The sequence below is a fragment of the Xenopus laevis genome, chromosome 9_10S (assembly GCF_017654675.1).
Source record: "Xenopus laevis strain J_2021 chromosome 9_10S, Xenopus_laevis_v10.1, whole genome shotgun sequence".
Taxonomy (NCBI): domain Eukaryota; kingdom Metazoa; phylum Chordata; class Amphibia; order Anura; family Pipidae; genus Xenopus; species Xenopus laevis.
Window position 1 is genome coordinate 111,474,734 of NC_054388.1, and position 18,099 is coordinate 111,492,832.

Here is an 18,099-nt window from a genome sequence, read left to right on the forward strand (position 1 = left end):
CTAAAGGTCTTTCCTGGGACCTCACCTCTCTGTCACAGGCCCAGAGCTGCAGTTTGGTCAAAGTTAGAAAGAGTTATATAGTACTAGTAAGTTTTGTCAGAGTTGCTCTAGGAGCAAGAGGAAGGCTCAGGGAAGAAAGTGAGCAGCTTCCTCTCCAACGAGGAGAAATAGTGGGGTTTGGACCCCGTGGTGAGTTCACCACTAGTACAGGGACTTCAGTGGGTGAGTTGAGGACCAGTGAGGGTGTAACGATACAAGGCCTCAGGCTGAACATCCATATCTATTTGATGGGAAGGATTGCCTCAGGAGTGTAGTAACCTATATCTTCTTATTTCACCTCTGGCAGGGATTCTGCTATTATTACACTGAATTACATCACAAGTGCCTGTAATTTATGTCATTTCAACTGCTCACTGTTAATAAACCAGTTGTCTTGCTGCAAGAAAACATATCTGTGACTGGATGAAGCTCTTGCATCTATAGGGCCAAGTAAAAAACTGTGGCCAAACAGCACCCGTCAGGGCCAGAACTAGAGATAGGTAGAGCAGGTACAGGCCTAGGCATTATTAAGTGGAGGGCGCAATATGAAATGTACCCCTTGGCCTAGTCCTGACACCCTTGTTCTACACTTCTTATGCAATCCCAGTGTCTCCTATAAGCAGAACTCTTATAGAAGAAAAAAGCTGTAGGTCAAAGATGGACTTTGGAGCACTCAGTTCTCAGATGTTACTGTAAGAAATACTTACCTCCGCTTCGGTCCTGCGTTCTCCGTCTCTGCTTCCCTTTCCAAGATGGCAGCGCCAAGGGATCCCATGCGGTTCGTTCCATCACCGGCGTCCAATGATACCCAGCGTGTTGTCCCCAGCCCCAGAATGGACGCCAGCGTCAGAAGGAACGCCAGCGTCATCACATCAATTTCTGGCGCCAAAGGAGGCCTATTTAAGACGCCTGGACACTGCAGTCTTTGCCCTATTATAGGTTTCACTGTGTGTGTCCTGGGTGCACTATTGTGAATCTCCTTTGATCCTGATCTTGACTCTTGCCTGTTATCGTCTATTGAACCGACTTATTTGCCCGGACATGACTTTGCTTTTCTATTAACCCTTTGGATACCTCAAACTTTGTGCTTCCTCCTTGGTCCGCTATTCCTGACTGAGCCTTCGGGCCCTTACAGTAACATAGCAAATATGCTACACATAACACAAGCCTGGGGAAAAGTGGAGAAATTGTTCAACTAAATTTAGAAAACAAGTCTGATGAGATTGCTAAACATGAAATCATGAAGACGGGTTAAATAATCAGAACACTGCAGGCGAAGCAGGGAAATTCCAGATAAATCGTGGTTACCTTTCCTGTAGCAAATAAACAAGGCTGATAATATATATAGTGGGTCAATTATCGGCTATGCTACATATCTGTGGGTCAGATTATACCTAAATAGTGATATTATACACAGCAGCAGAGGCTATCATTTGGCATGGACCATAAAGCCCCCTTGGAGGACCCATCCAGACTACAAGACTTCAGCTGGACAGTGTTGCTCAAGAATACAGGTTAAAAGGATTTCTCTATATGGTTTTAGAGCTTTACAAATCATTTTAGGATAATTTGGCTGCAGAACATGGAGCATCTCACTGTGTGGAAAAGGTTGAGAAGCTCAGAAGCCAAAGACTTTCTATGGTCTCATGTGCCTCCTCTTTTCCAGACTCCTGGTTCCTCTCATATAAAGTATGCCCATAGGGATTTGTTCTCCACAGGAGAAAGGCCATCTCCATTAGACTCCATTATAATCAAATAATCCAACTTTTGAAAATGATTTCCCTTTTCTCTGTAATAATAATAATACAGTAGTTTGTACTTGATCCCAACTAAGATATAATTAATCCTTATTGGAGGCAAAATCAGCCTATTGGGTTTATTTCATGTTTACATGATTTTTTAGTAGACTTAAGGCGTTAAGATCCAAAATATGGAAAGATCCATTATCCAGAAAACCCCAAGTCCAGAGCATTCTGGATAACAGGTCCCATAACTGTACTGTATCACTCACAGCAGTTAGTGGAGTAATACTCATATCTAAAGGTAGAAATACTTTATAGACAAGAAAGAACTCTGACCAAATTAAAGCACTTTCGTCACGCCCATGACTTGCACCCTGTACCCTATTAATACAGTTGCCAACTCTATAACCTTTCCAACACCGCACTCCCTTCTTTATGTGACTGAGAAAGTCATTTAACAGGATATATATTTTTTTGAGAAAAGATTAATTCCTATGGACCTCAGCCAATGTGATAAAGCCATTGGCTCAATGTATTTGCCACAAGGAAGCAGAGTGAAAAGCAGGAAGAATCTGGCTGGGTCATCATTAAATCCCATGGGTCTCATAAAAACAAATAAAACTATTTTCCAAACAGTTACTTACTATGACTAATCTGTAACAAAGTGCAAATGTAGTCTAAACGATAATAAGGACTGCTGCTTACAATGGATATCAGGTCTGTGTCACTGGACTGGATGCTCCGTTATACAGAAAGCTAGAATCTCAGCTGCCATAAAGCAGGACAGGACTGCTGCTTACAATGGGGATCAGATAGGATCTGTGCAGCCACTGGGACAGAATGCTCTGTTATACAGATAGCTAGAATCTCAGCTGCCATAAAGCAGGGCAGGACTGCTGCTTGGGATGATTCTAGACAATGTATACAACTAAACAACATTTGTTATGCATGTAAAAATGAGAAACTTTTACCAATAAGAACTACAGACCAACAGAACTAAACGTTCACTCCCGGGGGCAAATTCACTAACCTCCGAAAAGCGACTTCGCTCACAGCGCAAACTTTTCCAGGCGTAAATTCGCCAGGACAACGATAATTCACTAAAATCCGAAGTGGAGTCCAGGGCGGCGAACGCTGGCTAATATCCAATATCATTACTGCGCCAATCGAAGCGAAGTTGCGCCAATGTTGGCTAATTCGCATACGGCGGGAAGTTAAAGTTGAATGGACGTATATGTTGCAGTAAATACATTACACAAATCCTGGAAACCTTAATAAAATAGAGTTGTAATATTGCCCTACACATGAGCCCAGTGTATAGTTTATGTGCCATATGTTAGGAAATGTAGGAGGGAAGCCGGGTACCCCAAAAAAATGTTACCCTATTTTTCAGCCTATCACCATGAAAAAGGAAAAGTCGCCAGCGTTTTTTGGGACTTAGAAAGCTTTTCAATTATTTTTTGAGAAACTCCTATCTACTCTATTGCACTTTGCCTGGTCTGAAAGGGCGAAGACAAGTCTGGCGCAAGAGTTAACATTCAGTAAAATCCGCCTTAAAATGCTAATAGTGTGGGAAGGTCAATGGTCTTATTACTCAGCTGGGGAACTTTATTTTAAATGCACTACAGACTTCTAAGGGCTCTTTACTGTTGCACACAGGCGCGTGTAGGCGCCGAACGCAGGTTGAGTCGCAACATGCTGCATTTTTCCTGCGTTCATCGCCTCCACGCGCCTGTGTGAGTACAGCCCCATTTGAAATAATGAAATACGTCTATTCCTGCGCTCCCCTGCAGCTGAACGCCGAAAAACGGAACGCAGGGGAGCGCAGGTAAAAACGCTTATGTGTAAGAGCCCTAATGCTCACAAATAGTGTAGGACTCGCATACAATAAGGTCCCTTGACATGGCACGTGAGCTGACTTATTTTGGCCATCACCTCATTTTTAGTAATAATTATTTTTAAAGGCAAACCATGCGCTGCCAATTTTTCACTTTTTCTTTGTATATAAATCGATAGGTATTAACATTTTTATTCATGTAGTTCTTTTGATCTGTTGTTCTATTCTGTCGCTGAAACATTGTCATTCTTTTTGACTTAAATTAGGTTGTTAGTTATGGAATTGCAACTGTTGTCAGGTTTAGTGATGGGCAAATAAATTCGGCAGGTGGGAATTTCCATATTTTGCTGCTAAAAAATTTGTGAAAATTCAACGGCGACAAAAAAATAATAGGGGCGATCATCACAAAAATGTCCTTGTGTCAAAACCGTTGCACGTCAACACTATTCGGACATCCATTGACTTTAACGCCGGCGTCAAAATTGACGTGAGCATCAAAATTGACGCGGGCGCCAAAATGAGAGTTTCACAAATTTTTCGCCATTTTTGGGAATTCGTGAATTTTACCGGCCTAGAGAAACGGGAGAAATTCGCCCATCACTAGTCAGGTGGTAATGGATATATGGCCCTGGCAATCAAGCCACAGTTTAGAAAAACTGACTGTGGTATAGCAGGTATAGTAGGGAGAGATGGTGTCTATAGTAACAGTGGATAATAGTCTCTGGGAAGGGAGTGTGACTGTGGGATAGCAGGTATAGTAGGGACAGATGGTGCCTATAGTAACAGTGGATAATAGTCTCTGGGAAGGGAGTGTGACTGTGGGATAACAGGTATAGTAGGGAGAGATGGTGTCTATAGTAACAGTGGGATAATAGTCTCTGGGAAGGGAGTGTGACTGTGGGATAGCAGGTATAGTAGGGAGAGATGGTGCCTATAGTAACAGTGGATAATAGTCTCTGGGAAGGGAGTGTGACTGTGGGATAGCAGGTATAGTAGGGAGAGATGGTGTCTATAGTAACAGTGGATAATAGTCTCTGGGAAGGGAGTGTGACTGTGGGATAGCAGGTATAGTAGGGAGAGATGGTGCCTATAGTAACAGTGGATATTAGTCTCTGGGAAGGGAGTGTGACTGTGGGATAGCAGGTATAGTAGGGAGAGATGGTGCCTATAGTAACAGTGGATAATAGTCTCTGGGAAGGGAGTGTGACTGTGGGATAGCAGGTATGGTAGGGAGAGATGGTAGTTATAATAATAACCTTAGCTGTTTATCAAGTACAACTCCAACTTCCCACCATTAAAAAGAGTCTTATTTAGAGGGAAATCTGATTTTCTTTATAGATAAATCATGAAAAGGTTGAATATATGATACACTCTATAATTGGCCTGGAAGCAAATGCAAGAGCCCATGCACACAGATCTTGAATTGGGTTCAAAAGGAATGGGCAATGTATCATGTGTCTCATTAAAAATCCTGAGCATGGTGCAATGGACATTACTGTTGGGCACACCACTTGCCTGTGCTTAAAACTTGACATATCAAGGGGTAAATATAGGGCTGTACCTTGTGGCCCCTGGCACAACATAGACTGTGCTGGAGCTGTTCCAGGGGATGCCCAAGTGCCACTTACATTATGCCCTTTTTGAAAGCAGGGAGGCTGAATGTGCTCTATTCAATGAAAGCATGGAACTGCACCTTAAAGGTTAGGTAAACCTTAAAAATATGGAATGTAAAATTGATGCGGTTGCTATTCTAAGCGCTTTTGTGATTTACATTCATCATTTATTTTTATTTTATTTCAAGATATTAAGGGATACATGTACTGTTAATATGAATGAATTTTGTTCCAACAGCGCCACCTGCTGGTCAGTTTCCCACCAGTCTGACCACCAAGTAGTCAAGGAAGTTGTCAGGAGAAATAAAAAGGCTTCTCTGATGTTCTTCTGCTTAGGAAAGATGTGAGAATAGTTTCTAATTGTTTTCCTAAGCAGAAGAACATCAGAGCAGCCTCTTTCTTTCTCCTGACAACTTCCTTGACTACTTGGTGGTCAGACTGGTGGGAAACTGACCAGCAGGTGGCGCTGTTGTAACAAAATGTATTCATATTAACAGTACACATATCCTTTATTATCTTGGAATCAATAATGAATGTAAATGACAAACGTGTTTATAATACCACCCTCATCAATTTTACGTTCACTTATTTTAAAGCTTTACTTATCCTTCAATGACCGATACTTAATGAGTAAAGCAATTTAATTTAATATAAGGGTGCCAAGACAAAGGCCCGTTTACTCCATCAGGTCATTTCCTGAAAGGCACAGTTTTGACTGATTAATTGGACAACTGTCTGCCATATTGAATTGAGAATTGAGTTATTGAGTGAAGTGGACTTTTGTCCCACCAACAACCATTTAACTTCTCGATTTGGGGATTTTCATTTTATGTTCCTGGTATTAACAGAATTGCTGCCATCATAAGTTACCCAAGCTGTTATATAATTTATTGGATCTAGCTTAGTCCTTAGTCATCACAATGTTCCATATGCAGAGCAGGAAGCCGGCACCAAACAGGAGTGCTGAGTTACTTAAGTAAGATGAAGAAGATGTTGTTGTCTTCTGTGTGGTGGTTGCTGTTGTGGGTACACTGTTTTCTGTGTTGAAACTGTCTACTTTAATTGTATTCTCTGTTGCACTGTATAAGGAGAGCCATGACTGATAAGCAGGTACCAAGGTATAAACTCCAGGTCGGTTTTTATCTGCACAACCTTCTCCCCAACTCACAATGCGGATCTGATACCAGATTCCCTGTAATTTACAGACAAGTGGTCCCCCAGAGTCTCCCTGCAAGAAAAAAAGGAGAACTTATATAGGGGATCAGACAAGTCCTTCCCCTGATTTTCGTCTGTGACATCATCCAGGATGAAGTGCGATCTGATTGGCTGGGCTCACCAGAAAATCCCTGGGAGAGAAGAAGCACCCAGGGGAGTGCCTGACTTTGGAGCCAAATGCACAGGGTTACAGACAGAGCTGATAAAGGAGCCCCTGCTGCAGTAACCAACCAGAGCCAAAGAGAAGCTGAGAGAAACAATAGGGAAAGTGCAGCATGTAATGTGACAGAGCTGCAGTACTAAGTTAAAGTGTGGTTTGTGTTCAGCTGGCCAGATTTCAGCCTAGAAGGAAAGGATGCCCAGCATTCCATTCAGCAGTTTGATGCCAGTTGCAACCCTTGTATGTCCCCTGTGTGAGGACAGGTGTTACTCGTGAGCCTGCTTCGTGGGATCTACAGCCTATATCCTAAAGGACAGGCACATTGGGGCAGGTAGCACTACCTGGGGAATGAAGAACTCTGAGAAAAGGGACATTTCATGTGAACTGAACTGTGTTGGAGAGAGACTGTGCTAGTTACTAGACAGAACCATGTTTCCCCAGTGTAGGAATATTAGTGCATTGCACTGTTTAACCTCTTCCTTTCTTTATTCTTTATATAAAGTTTCTCTTGGTTTACTGCAAACTGTGTATTTTATTTTCCTAGTCGAATTCCCTTGAGGTGTGATCCTCAGTGCTCACGAGGTGGAGGCACTGCACTCCACATATCTTTCATACGCAAAGAGAACTCAGGACCCTGGATTGCAAAGGGTTAATCACTATTTAAAAATGAGTGTAATCAAGACAGGGTTATATTTAGATGCTAGATGAGGAATTTCCAGTTGAATTGTGTCATTTAAAGTAAATAACAGAAAATGTAACTCCAGGAGATACCACACCCAGGTCTTCCCCAGGGTTAATTGTGTTTCTTAAGGAAGTGGTGTCCGACTCCTTATTCAATTTATTCAAGGCTATTGTATTGAGCAGTGACCCTAATAGATTGTGGAATATGGTGCAATAACTCTATTTATTGACTTAGTTTCACCAATGGTCCTTCTGGGGAAAGGGCTGCTGTCCCATAAAATGTAGTACCAGATGCCATCCATTTTTACACTTAATTTTACAGTGAAATAGGTGCAAGTGCTGGTGTGATAAGGACAAGTGCTGATATGCTATATACAGGTATGAGATCTGTTATCTGGAATAACGTTATCCAGAAAGCTCCAAATTACAGAAAGGCCATCTCCCATTTAAAAATGATTAACTTTTTCTCTAATAATAAAACAGTACCTTGTACTTGATCCTAACTAAGATATAATAAATCCTTATTGGGAGCAAACCCAGCCTATTGGGTTTATTTAATGTTATTATGATTTTCTAGTATACATAACATATGAACATCCAAATTTAGAAAGATCTGGAAAACCCCAGGTCCTCAGCATTCTGGATAATAGGTCCCATACCTGTATATAATGTTAGAGTGGTCATGAAAAGTCAACCATCTATGAGCCCCTGGAAGTACACAAAGTGATATTAATTCAGGATGAGCCTGATACAGATTTGTGGATAAATACGTTTTTGCAAGTGGCAAAAATATTTCTGTTTGTGCAAGAAATGAGAAAAAACAGCCATTGATTGCGATGCATTTGTTATAAGGAAAAACACCCATTTGGCAACATTTGCGAAACAGGGCAGTTTGTTTCATCACTAATGTTACCGAGCCTTGCACTACTTTCATGATGAGACATTGACTATTAAACCATGGTTTTCAACTTTTTCAAAAATCTGGCTTACAATCAGAACATCTATTCTTGGAACCAGGTTAAAGTTGGAGAAATAGATGGGTCTTGGTTGAGTAGAAGACACCAGACCTACCTGACAGGAGTCCTTCTGCCCAGCTGCAAATCCAGCACAGATCTGGTCTGATGGACTTATCTCAATACTAGCACTGGTCTGGGAGTCGAGGTGGTACATTTGGTTACAACTTGCCCTACTAATAAGTGGGGTCATCACTTCTTGCAGGGTGTGAGGTTTTGCTAGGTTCAATAAAAAGAGACAAGCCATCTAATTGACAGACAAATACACATTTGACATTTAGATGAGTTTACTGTTGTTCATCACTAATGTAGTAAATCAAGGACTACTTCTTCTCTTTGTCCATTATGAGCATAATATGAGACTTGAAGGGCAGGAAAGGTAGACACAAAATGCCTAATAATAGGCTTTTATTATGTAACATTCCCCTGTACAATTTAATAGGCCCATCCCCTTATTCATAACTTGCACAGAGTGATACCATAAACCTATACCAGCATGAGTATTCTCCTGTACTTTATTATAATTCTTCAGAAAATAAGGCATAGGGTATCACATCCCTTTAAATAAATAGCCTAATATGGTCCTCAAGACTCTTGCTTGTATAGTCAGCTGATGTCCATTTCCAGAAACTCTCTCCAAATGATAATATAATTCAGAGTTTTCCTCCTCAGATGTCTAATCTGGAATACAAGCAAGAAGATACCCTGAGCCAACACAGGACTAATTGGTTACCCCGTCTCCTTCCTAAGGACCTTGTTATACTTCACAGCTGCCTTTTGAATTAATGAGATGGTATTAGGGGAGAAAAATACTTCCAAGTTGTTTGTTATAAAACAGGAGTTCATTTAATGGCTCAGAAACATACCTTCATAGACAGTTGTGCCCCATCCAGTTACCCAACATTCCATGCCTTCATTGAAGCTGTCAGATGTTGAAGGTAGGCAGATGGGTAGGATGTACTTTGTGTAAGTGATGGGGCTTGTTAGGTTCAGTAAGGCAATATCTGCACCATTTGATGGGTGGACATACTCTGAGTTCACAATAATTCTCTCCACACTGGATATGATCTCATTAGGACTTGTCTGAAACAACTGGTATGCACCCAGCTGAACCTCATAGTCTGATGGAGACCAGGAACTGGTGGAAGAATAACAAGAAAAAAAAACAAATCACCATAGTTCATACAATGAAGCACCGTCCAGTCCAAGAATACCATCTAAAACTTGTTTCACAATCTAAATAGTCTTTGTATTTCATTTTACTCCAAAGGCTCCCCTCTTGTGTTGTAAGCCCAGTAGCAACACATGTCTATTTGATACTGTCCTGTTTAATTTATGTAGAAGAAAAGCAGAAGAATATTCATTCACATAAGCTTTTCAGGCTGTAGGGGGCTACTTTGTCTCATCATATAATGATCAGTGTACACACCCTAATAGACTGCCATAACTACATGGGCAAGGCTATGTGCCACATGCATTCAGATAAGATACAACATGGCAGATAAATTCAACATCATATAGAGACACTTACTTTTCAAAGCAGTGGGCGGCTGTCAGAATCCACCGGTTGGAGATCACAGACCCCCCACAGATGTGTGAACCTTTGAAGCGTAGACTGATCTGTAGTGATGGGCGAATTTATTCGCCATGCGCGAATTCGCGGCGAATTTGTGCGATTCGCGCCGAGCGAATAAATTCGTGAAACGCCCGCGAAAATTCGCGGTAAAAATTCGCCGGCGTCAAAAAAAAATTTTTCCGAAAAAAGTCGCCGGCGTCAAAAACGGGCGCCGGCGTCGGAAAAACGGGCGTTTCGCGAATTTTTCACCGTTTCGCGAATTTCGCGCGAAATTCGCAAATTCGCCCATCACTACTGATCTGCCAGGGCCACTCTCCATCTGTGGCATTAGAGCCTCCCACTATCCTACTTGAGATCAATGGAGAACCACAAGCCGGTGGGACAGAAGCTGTAGTTGGGGGGGAGACAATAGCTGAGGGATAGAAATGTCAGGGTTACAAAGTTCAGCAACAAACATACCACCTTGTGATGGGCCAATCTGACCCTTCCTCTTCGCCAAAAATGGCGAAAATTTGGCAAAATGTATTAATGTCTAGGTGCATCAAGTTTTTTTGTTGCGTGATGCGATACTTCAATTTTTGTTGCGTGACTATTTTAACCACCCATTGAAGTCTATGGGCATAATTTTTGCGGTGAAATGTGGTGAAAAATTTCGCTCATCACTAATACCATCCAAACAACAAAAACAACCTGCAGCCTTTGGAAATAGTCCTTCAAATATTTATCATTGGCACTTGGGATGTTGCGAATGGTATTGACTCAAACACTAATCAGCGCTAAAATAATTCGCAATCTTTCTTCCACTATCGGAAGTGGTCGCTAACAATGTTCCCTCTGAGATATGTGCTTGTGCGCCCGTGCACAAATTTTTTCAGGTCAGCGCACACAACCAATTGTGTTGTGCACAAAGAATTTTGACCTGAGCACAAAATTTTTAAAAATGTTTTGCCCACAAAAGACTTTTTTTCCGCACATAGCCGAGAAGGAATTCGAGGGAACACTGTTCGGTAAGGAGTTTGTCCGTTTGGCCGAGTGCAGTTACTCATAACAGCCAATCAGCAGGTAGAAATTACTGGTCACCTGTTTAAAAATAAACATAAGACCTGAACTATTGAAAAGGATGCAATCTTCCATATTATAACCTCAAGGTGCTTGGCTTCTATCTGGCTTTAATTATCTTATTGGTTGTTATGGGATACTGCACCTGGCCAAATGGGGGAGGTATATTTATCAGAATTTCACATTTGTGAATTTTATAGTTTTGAGTAAACTGAAAATTTTACTGAACTTGAATGTTTGAGCATTTATTTAAACCATAAAAAAAATGTAAAAACCTAAATTGTGTAAAACAATGCAGCAGATGTGCCTTTTACTCAGGTGTACAAAAAAAATTTGGAATTGAACATTTTGGAATGGAATTGAAAATTTTGCGATGACAACTCCCATTTACCTCTACATGAACTTACAAGCTTTTAAATATTTTATATTTATATTTGTGTTTTAAAAAAAAAATATTGTGCTTATTAAATATTGAACATTCAAGTCTTGGAAATTCTCATTCATAAATTTTAGCGATAAGTGGGCAGTGATTGGGGACAAATCATTCAAAGTTGCAAACAATACATGCTTTTTCAAGAATACTCGATGATCTTTAAAGGAGACATTTTGTGTAAAAATTAAGAATGTACCATTGCATTATGCTCATTTAGATATAGAAGAATTGTGCTTAAAAAAGTAGTGTTTCAGGCTGATATATTGTCAGTTTCCCAGGTGCCCCAGTCATGTGATTTGCGCTCTGATAAACTTCAGTCACTCTTTACTGCTGTACTGCAAATTGCAGATATATCACAGCCCCCCTGCAATCCCATCATCAGAACAATGGGGAAGTAACCAGATAACAGCTCCCTGGTAGATATAAGAACAGTTCTCAATAGTAAAAATTCATGTTCCTCTGCGACTCGTTCAGTTACATTGAGTAGGAGAAAATATTAGTTAAGTAAATTGTACTTCTCACTTGGGCATGTTTACACTATAAATCCGTCTTGAAACAAGTTATGCAAGAAAAGGTTGTCACCATGGCCCAATGCTCATTGGAGAAACTCTTATCCACTGATCTTCTTATCTGCGTAACATGGGCGTATTTGTTATTGTGATTACTTGCTCTAGTAGAGGAAGAAGCAATGAAAAACCCCAGTGGGACCATATTTCCTTGTATATACTCCAGGTGAAGGTGAATGCATCCTGGTTCAAAGACGGGTTGTTATCAAAAGATTTTTTCCTTATTTGCAAACAATGACGCTGACATCATCACTGACACTTGCCTCAGGGTGCAGCAACTGCCCACTCCCAACATCACTCTTACACAACCACTGAAGTTGTTTCCTTATCAGCAGAATACTGCAGGGGTGTCCAAACAGTGGTATGGTACAGTAGATATAGCCCTGAGTAAATGTATTCAATCAAACTTAGAAAGATTTGCAGTTCCTGTAATGAAACCCATCTAGGCCAGAACTACAAGCAAGTTATTAATAGATTAATCTGAGGAAAGGAAGATAAATGGAGATTATATGATCACAGACATACTGTAGATAAGGTAATAATAACATCATAGGCTTTACTTAGGGGCACATTAATCAAGGTCGACACATCTACCCTCTTATTCATCTTGACAAAAAGTGTTGGACAAACAAGGGCAGATTTAAGCTGCTGATTCAAGTCTTTCAAAGTGTTTTGGCAATTTATCTGCACATGTATGGGGCCCTCCAACAGGCCTCCCCATTCAATATCTTGCCAAAAATCGTTTGGATCTTGATTGGGCAGTCTCTGTTGGATCGAGGACCACATTGACTCATTGATGCAGTCCTTGCTCTAATATTTTTTATCCCCTTCATTGTAATGCAATCGTTTGGCCCTAGAGCCAAAGGATTGCATTACCATGATATCTCCCACCCAAGGTGGGCCTGTCCAGGGAAAGATTTGCTCATTTGGCAACCAAATAAAATGATCAAAATCTTATAGTGTATGGTCACTTTTACTCCCACAGATTTTTTTAGATTTAACTAATTTTCCAAATTTTTTCATCAACATTCTTGCCTAAACAACTAGAGCTCAGGAGTCCTGAGAATTATTTTGTCCAAAAATGGGCACACCAGCATGTCCTTTAATTCTGTCAGTGGACGTACTCGAGAATTCTCAAGTTGGTTTAGTAAATCCTTTGAGTAGAAGCTGAGGAGATTTTTGAGGAACTTTCTTGGATGTCTTTCTCCACAAGAATATTGACTAAAGAAACAATTATTTTGAGGAATGAATGCTCATGAGAAATGACCCTTGTGATATCTCAAGTGGAATAATCCAAGGAACATTACTTGGTTTGTGACACATTGCCCACATGACTAAATTGCTAAGCCTTCAATTTTTTGCACTTTGCTTCGCTGCCGTCCTTGTTTAAAGAATTCTCCCTCTGTTTCAATCTCTATTTTGACCTGTGGTTACCCTATGAATACAGCTTTTCTTGTGTTTAGAAGTTTTGTATTCATGACATCCCCCATCCAGCTTCTACCTCTTCCCCAACTTGTGGATCATTCAAACTTTAGTTAGGGAGCTGCAATAGACCATGTGGTAGATGTGAGGCTAGGAATGACCTACGCCTGCTGAAGATGTTCTCTGCATCTCAACCACATTTCTTATCCAGGGTGAGAGGGTAAGTGCAGACTGCAGCAATTCCCCAGGGGTAGAAGTACTTTGTACATGAGCAGTAAAGGTCAAGCTCTTATACTTCTTCCTGAAAAAAAAAAGGCTCTGTGGGCAACCTTCTTCTTCAAGTACTCTTCTTCTTGAAACAACAACACAACTTTCATAGGTCACGGTAGGTTTCAGGCTCAGCTTTATCATGTGCCACCCCACATGCATGACTTTACTATGCCCTGCTTCTGTGCCTGCATGTCCACCTCTTTTGTGACATCAGAGAAAAGGGTGGCATGGGTCTATTAATACTAAGGCATAGTGGTTAGTGTCGGGTGAATATCAGAACTGTAAAGTAGCGGGTTGATTTTTTTGTCCACTGACACATCACTATTGCAGCATACTGTATGTAAGTGCCATTTAGATGATGGTTTATTAGATTTATACAGTCCCTCTATAAGAAGCAGGATTAACCTGGTCAGATGGTTTATCCAGTTAAGGATAAGTAAACCTTTAAAATAAGTGAGTATAAAATGGATGAGGAGGCTATTCTATGCACTTTTGTCATTTACATTCATTATTTATTTATTTTTTATTCCAAGATATTAAGGGATACATGTACTGTTAATATGAATGAATTTTGTTACAACAGCGCCACCTGCTGGTCAGTTTCTGACCAGTCTGACCAGCAAGTAGTCAAGGAAGTTGTCAGGAGAAAGAAAGAGGCTGCTCTGATGTTCTTCTGCTTAGGAAAAAAATTAGAAACCTCTCTCAAATTTTTCCAAAGCAGAAGAACATCAGATCTGCCTCTTTCTTTCTCCTGCAAAAAAGTATTAATTCATGGTTGTTTTATGTCAAGTTTTGACACTCAACGATAGTGAAAAGATCTGTCAATTCTCTTTCTCTCTCACTGTTTAGATAAATGCCATGTTAAGATAGGTGGAGACCTAAAATATGTGGTACTATCACATTTCACACTATCCACTCCAGTTGCAGGAACAAAGAACATGGAGCCAGATTCATACAGATCAGCTGGGATTCTCATTGGAGGTATAATTTGCATATTAATGCAGCTGCTGGCTGTGGAGAACTGGGGAATTTATTTAATTCAAGAGTAGTTTTTCTGCAAACCTACAGCTGAATCAAATTGCTATTCAGTACAATAGCATTGAGACCCTATCCAGTTTGTTGGCCCCATGGTGAAGCTCAGTTCAAGTCTGGCGTTTTAACATTTCTAGCCCCTGTATTATAGACTCTGCAATTTGTTACCTGAGCAATGGAACACTCCAATATAAAAGTACAACTTATTGTTAGGGTTAGTTTTAAAGTTCTATAAATACTGTTCTGCACAGACATCATTCTTTTTATATATATTTGTATTTAGTGATATAAGCATAGCTGCCATTACTCAACACTATGAGTCAAGGTCATCAGAACTGAACTATTGTCCTTAATATAAACCATTCAACACATAATCCTAAACCCTTTATATACTGTAGTTTCTTACCCAACAGAAGCAAAAGGATCTCCATGAACTCCATGTGTGCCATTGTCTTCCTGCGTTGTCTAAGATATATGAGATAGAGTGTGTGCATGGGGTGCTGAGCATCTCTGGAGTAAATGTTTCACTCTCTCCCACATATCTCAGGCACCTGTTTGTGTCCTATTGTGTGACAGGGTGCATCCAGGTATTATTAAATCATATATCGTATCGTATAACTCTTCCTGTTTTATAGGAATGTAAAAAACACCTGTCTGTGTAGGCTACTTGTGATGCAATAAACCGTACAACATGTACAAAGGTATTTGAGCCTTAAACTGTGATACTGTATCTGTGGCTCATTAGGTTTGTGGTGGTTCCAATACCTTTGCATGGTTGGCATTGGAAAGGTCACGTTTACTTGTCTTTCTTTAGTGCCCTCTAGAGAAGCACATGCAGTATGGCATATTGTATGTATATCTGCTAACGTATCCTGGAGATCAGCTGTAAAGGTGGGTGCAGAATGCATGACGTTTTCCCCTTCTTTATCTGTATACCATAAATGAAAAGAGATATGTCCTGTGTTGGGTGACTCTGGGAAGAGACTGTGGCAGTGGGATAGCAGGTATAGTAGGTACAGATGTTGTCTATAGTAACAGTGGGATAATAATCTCTGGGAAGGGAGTGTGACTGTGGGATAGCAGGTATAGTAGGGAGAGATGTGTCTATAGTAACAGTGGGATAATAGTCTCTGGGAAGGGAGTGTGACTGTGGGATAGCAGGTATAGTAGGGAGAGATGTGTCTATAGTAACAGTGGATAATAGTCTCTGGGAAGGGAGTGTGACTGTGGGATAGCAGGTATAGTAGGGAGAGATGGTGTCTATAGTAACAGTGGGATAATAGTCTCTGGGAAGGGAGTGTGACTGTGGGATAGCAGGTATAGTAGGGAGAGATGGTGCCTATAGTAACAGTGGGATAATAGTCTCTTGGAAGGGAGTGTGACTGTGGGATAGCAGGTATAGTAGGGAGAGATGGTGTCTATAGTAACAGTGGGATAATAGTCTCTTGGAAGGGAGTGTGACTGTGGGATAGCAGGTATAGTAGGGAGAGATGGTGTCTATAGTAACAGTGGATAATAGTCTCTGGGAAGTGAGTGTGACTGTGGGATAGCAGGTATAGTAGGGAGAGATGGTGTCTATAGTAACAGTGGATAATAGTCTCTGGGAAGGGAGTGTGGCTGTGGGATAGCAGGTATAGTAGGGAGAGATGGTGCCTATAGTAACAGTGGATAATAGTCTCTGGGAAGGGAGTGTGACTGTGGGATAGCAGGTATAGTAGGGAGAGATGGTGCCTATAGTAACAGTGGATAATAGTCTCTGGGAAGGGAGTGTGACTGTGGGATAGCAGGTATAGTAGGGAGAGATGGTGTCTATAGTAACAGTGGATAATAGTCTCTGGGAAGGGAGTGTGACTGTGGGATAGCAGGTATAGTAGGGAGAGATGGTGTCTATAGTAACAGTGGGATAATAGTCTCTGGGAAGGGAGTGTGACTGTGGGATAGCAGGTATAGTAGGGAGAGATGGTGCCTATAGTAACAGTGGATAATAGTCTCTGGGAAGGGAGTGTGACTGTGGGATAGCAGGTATAGTAGGGAGAGATGGTGCCTATAGTAACAGTGGATAATAGTCTCTGGGAAGGAAGTGTGACTGTGGGATAGCAGGTATAGTAGGGAGAGATGGTGACTATAGTAACAGTGGATAATAGTCTCTGGGAAGGAAGTGTGACTGTGGGATAGCAGGTAGTAGCAGTTGGGATTCAAGCCTTTGAAAGGTGAAGGAAGCTGTGGTATAGGAGGTACAGAAAAGGCAGCAATGGTGGCATTGTATGTTGCACAGTCTATCAACTTAATTCTTATTGGATTACAATGTGCAGCACCCACCTAGATCAGAAACCACATGGTTATTTCATGCCCTGCCAAAAAAAAAAACAACAATCATCTGTACATACATTCACATTCATTTCAACTAGAAAACATTATTTCATGGGTTTTTTTTTACAAGAAAACCGTATTGAAGTTTATGGGAAAAACTGGAATAGCAAATGTCTTTCTTATCAAACCGAATGTGGCCCATAAAATTTACACCCTGCTATAACTGTGTTTATAGAAGTTTCAATGTCTTTCATGTTTGAAGGAAACAAAAATCAAAGTAACTAAACGTATTGAATAGATTATTTATTAGGTACTAAAGCAAAACCCACTTGTACCTTTAATACCGTCAGGTATGTAAAGCACAATGATGTCTATCAGACTGGATACCAGAAAATGTGCCCCAGTAAAGAACAAAAGCGCCTCCATCTTGAATCGAGGCTTGATATATTCTTTATGTTCTTGTTACAAAGTGGATACAATCAGAAGAAATCCCAAAGTGCTACTGTATTTATTAGAACTAGCTTAGACGGAAGCCACCTCAATAAGTCACATGCACAGAAGGGAACAGGCACCAAACAGATGGACTGATTTATTTAAGGAACATGAGGAGGTGGTGTCTTCCACATGTAGGGTGTTGGTTGTTGTGGGTATACCATTTGCTGTGCCTAACTATCTACATTAATTTTATTTTTTGTTGCGTTGACTCATGGCTAACTAGGTACCAGGGTAGAAAACACCAGGTCAATCGGCAATGGCACATCCTTCTCCCTAACTCAAAATACCACCAATGATACCAGATTCCCTTTAAATTACAGAGAAGAGGTCCTCCGTTGTCTCCCTGAAAGACATTAATTTCAGTTTCTAGATGGTAATTTTTGGCCAAGCTGGATTTTAAGCCTAGTATACAACCTACTAACGTTACTTAATGTACTGGACATTATAAGTGAAGGCTACGAGGTAGAGATCCAGTTAGAAGGACTAATAAGATGTTCCTCAAAAGATACAACTTTAATTATATACAACATATTTATTGTGTATGTATTTGTGTCAAAAATATATTAGAGAAACATTAATGGCGGAGCTCACCCGCACACAGAGCCTCACCTCGTCCATAGCAGCTATCGCGGGATG

At 40.7% G+C, this 18,099-nt stretch overlaps 1 protein-coding gene across 1 annotated transcript; it reads right to left on the bottom strand.

The window, feature by feature from the left end:
- Window positions 1–6,132: 6,132 nt before the first annotated feature.
- On the bottom strand, window positions 6,133–10,295 carry LOC121398808 (serine protease 27-like; the record flags this gene model as incomplete). Its single annotated transcript, XM_041578123.1, has 5 exons — window positions 6,133–6,459; window positions 8,359–8,519; window positions 9,167–9,438; window positions 9,832–9,910; window positions 10,166–10,295. Coding segments are annotated over 5 exons (969 nt in total), but the record flags the coding sequence as incomplete, so codon positions are not given.
- Between the last annotated feature and the right edge of the window lie 7,804 nt (window positions 10,296–18,099).